Source organism: Anneissia japonica, unplaced genomic scaffold, assembly GCF_011630105.1.
Source record: "Anneissia japonica isolate Jap-2015-1 unplaced genomic scaffold, ASM1163010v1 scaffold3262_len730253_cov190, whole genome shotgun sequence".
Taxonomy (NCBI): Eukaryota; Metazoa; Echinodermata; class Crinoidea; order Comatulida; family Comatulidae; genus Anneissia; species Anneissia japonica.
The window spans coordinates 273,099-276,407 of NW_022732572.1; the positions used below are offsets into that span (position 1 = coordinate 273,099).

The window sequence follows — 3,309 nt, forward strand, 5'->3', positions numbered from 1 at the left end:
CTATTGTGTAACAACTAAGCAATATTAACACCTCAGTTAGACAATGGTAGGAACCATAGCTAAGTTATAGTTAGTATCAGTATATTGATAACAGTGTTATAGCATTAATAATGGAATCTTATAATAATACAGGAATTAAAAAAAATAATATTCTATAATAATAATAGCAACAATAATATTAATAATAATAATAATAATTATAATAATTATAATTATTATGATAATGATAGTGAGACAGTGAAAATTGAAAATGACAATAACAACGATAACGATAGTGATAATGGTAATGATAGGATAGTGGTGATGACAATAATAATAATGAAAATGATAATATAACAATAATGACAATAAAAATAATATTTACAATAATAATAATGATGATAATAATGATGATAATAATAATAATAATAATAATAATGATAATGATGATAATGATGATAATGATGATAATGATGATAATGATAATGATAATGATAATGATAATAATAATAATAATAATAATAATAATAATAATAATAATAATAATAATAATAATAATATAATACATTATCTGTATCAGTACAGTACAGTCCCCAATATAGCACATTTACCAAACTAAAGACCATAGCATGGCTTGGAAGACTGATCTGTATCCACTAGAATTTTGCTGAGACTACAACGAACAGCTTTATTATTATACAAGATACTAAAGTATTATAATCAGTAGAGAGAGTTATTCATGACATTAAAGCGTGATATAGAGAGCAAATGTGTTGCTATTGTTATTTTTTTATTATTATTTTATTTTATTCGTTAAAAATACCAACAGCGATGAGAACTGCCACTAATAGTTAAACATGCAAACAACAACAACAACAAAAATAGAAAAAATCAATCAATCCCACCGAAATCCTCATATTAATAAAATGAAGATCATGCATTTTCCTCAAGAAGATAATGCATGTTCTTCGATCAATATCATTACTATTTAGGTTATTAAAAATTGTATGGTAATCTATGAAAAAAATCCACGCCTCGTACAACAGCTAAACCGAAAATGCAAAAAAATACGACCCAGGATTCAAATTAAATAAATAAATAAGTGAACAATCATGTGACTGTTCACTTATACAACTGTAATCTTATATAAATTTATTTTTTTCAATATGAGCATGTTTATAATAGAATAGCCTATATAACAGATAATAATAATTATTATTATAAAACATGTATTAATATTAAAATTATGAATAATAATAACACTGTTAATAATGATCTTCTAGTCTATGATAATTTCTAAACAAATATAACATTTCATTAGCAATTCTTCATTGTTTCGTATGTGTTATCTGGTTCTTTCGTTGAAGATGAGGACGTGATGTCCACGTCTGTACGATCTATATAATCATACTCGTTTTTACCTTTGCTTTCGGGTTTTTTTCTCAGTAATGTAAGTTTCCTAAGTATGGGATTTGGGGTGTCGTATATACCGCTGTCATCAATCTGTCGTTTCGGCCAGTTAAACCATGACGCTTTGTGTCCACCTTCCTTTTGACTATTTGTTTGGCTTTTCCCCTCGTCTTCCTGGTCACTACACATGCGTGGTTCTTCGTAATCGTGGGTACTTTCCACCCGATTGAAACGACGTTCATTGCTGTAAATCTTTGTAACGTACTGATTGTGTTGTTCATCACCGGTTAGTGTAGCATCTACAACAAGAATAAAAATAAACAAGTTAATATTACACACGACAATTGCTAAAAACCATGAAATCAGGTCAAGACAATATAATAAGCGGTTGGGGGGGGGGTGGCGACAGGGCCCTTTGTTAGTTGTGTTTCAATATACATTAACTGAACAAAAAAAACTATAACCGTCTCTGGTTTATGACATGTTATTAGGCTGCACTCAGATGATACATAGGCCTACTTGTTCTGATTTGTTTGAATTGGTATAATTAATAAGCATTCATATATAAGTGTTATTAAATATGTACTTTAACCAACAGACATTGACCAAACATAAAAATTCTGTTGGCTATCACCTCTTAGTTGAGTTAATACCAAATTAACATAATTTGTACACGTATACTTCAATTAGATTGTGAAAAAGACTAATGTTAGCGTTCATCTAAGTGATTTCTGTCATTGGGGCCTATCTACTAAACATATTCTTTCCAGAGACCTCTCCATCTAAATGAGTGGCTACACAATAATAAGATGGTTATTGTTATTTTGATCTTTTATGTTTTATTTATTTAAAAACTGACTAATGTATCCATTGTTAATCCCTACCCTCTTAGCGTATGACCTGCTCTTCTGAAATATGACAAATAGGAATGGAGTTGAATAACCTGGTGGTTAAGACGCTTGCTTTCTCACCACACGGTCATGGGTTCAATTTCTGTGACAACAGGATTTTTCTCACGACTGAAGACAAATCTACTTAATAATCCTTTTAAGGAAGCCTGGATTTTAAAGCATTGTCTATCCTGTAATTGTCAAATCACTTGCTATTAATGCGAAAGAGATTTCGAAAGAATACCTTGCTCTCCATATTTAAGACAAAATCAGTATTTGACATCAGAAAGTCTTGGGTTCGAATTCAATGGGGACATACGTTTTACTCACATATTTATTATCATGATATAGTGGTATAACTTACCAATTACGCAAGGCCCATCGGAACTGCGGCCTCTGGTCCATGCCGTCTTTTGATCTTGAATAAGTTTATTGGACTTGCCATTCTTGCTTTCTTCCTCCTCACAATTTCTAGACCTTCGACAGAAACAGCAGCACTGCAGCTTCGGCATGGTTTCCTAGAACAGCGTCGTCTTAAGAGTCTATAAAGTACAGCAATGTTATTTTGTGTTACTTATACGATGCTCCCCAGCAAATGTTACTTTAATATTCCACTAAAGCTTGGCAACATAATGACTGGTTCTGGTGAACGTTTTTAGATACCTTGATGGAGGTTTGTTTCAAATAGAAATATTTTGTCTGATGATATGTGATGAGGAAGTGTATTAAATTGTCGTAAGGTTTCCATAATCGTTGATAGAAACCAAAACCAAACTGATGTTTCAGTAGGCCTATATAATTAGCGTGTATCGTAACTTCAATCAAGGTCTACATGCATCGAGAAATACGAAGATAACTACTCACTGTTTATAAGCAATAGTGTCTTTAGTGACGGTTATTTCGAAGACAGCTCAATTTCTGATGGTGACCTTTGGACGCCTACAATAAAAGATGATCGTTGAGGGGCGCTAATTCGCAAAATATGGTGATTTTAGGTGATTTTTAACTACTTGACCGTGATTTTTTTGGG

General features: G+C 31.5%; 1 protein-coding gene across 2 annotated transcripts in view; it reads right to left on the minus strand.

Annotated features, from left to right (window-relative positions):
- LOC117115729 overlaps positions 1-2,946 on the minus strand; it is a 9,715-nt gene extending 6,769 nt beyond the window's left edge. For both annotated transcript variants that reach the window (XM_033259654.1, XM_033259653.1), the window contains exons 1-2: positions 2,644-2,946; positions 1,401-1,688 (exon numbers count right to left, since the gene is read on the minus strand). In XM_033259654.1, coding sequence (XP_033115545.1) covers positions 1,401-1,688; positions 2,644-2,791 — 436 coding nt within the window. In that variant the 5' untranslated portion in view covers positions 2,792-2,946. The remainder of the gene's footprint in view (positions 1-1,400; positions 1,689-2,643) is intronic.
- Between the last annotated feature and the right edge of the window lie 363 nt (positions 2,947-3,309).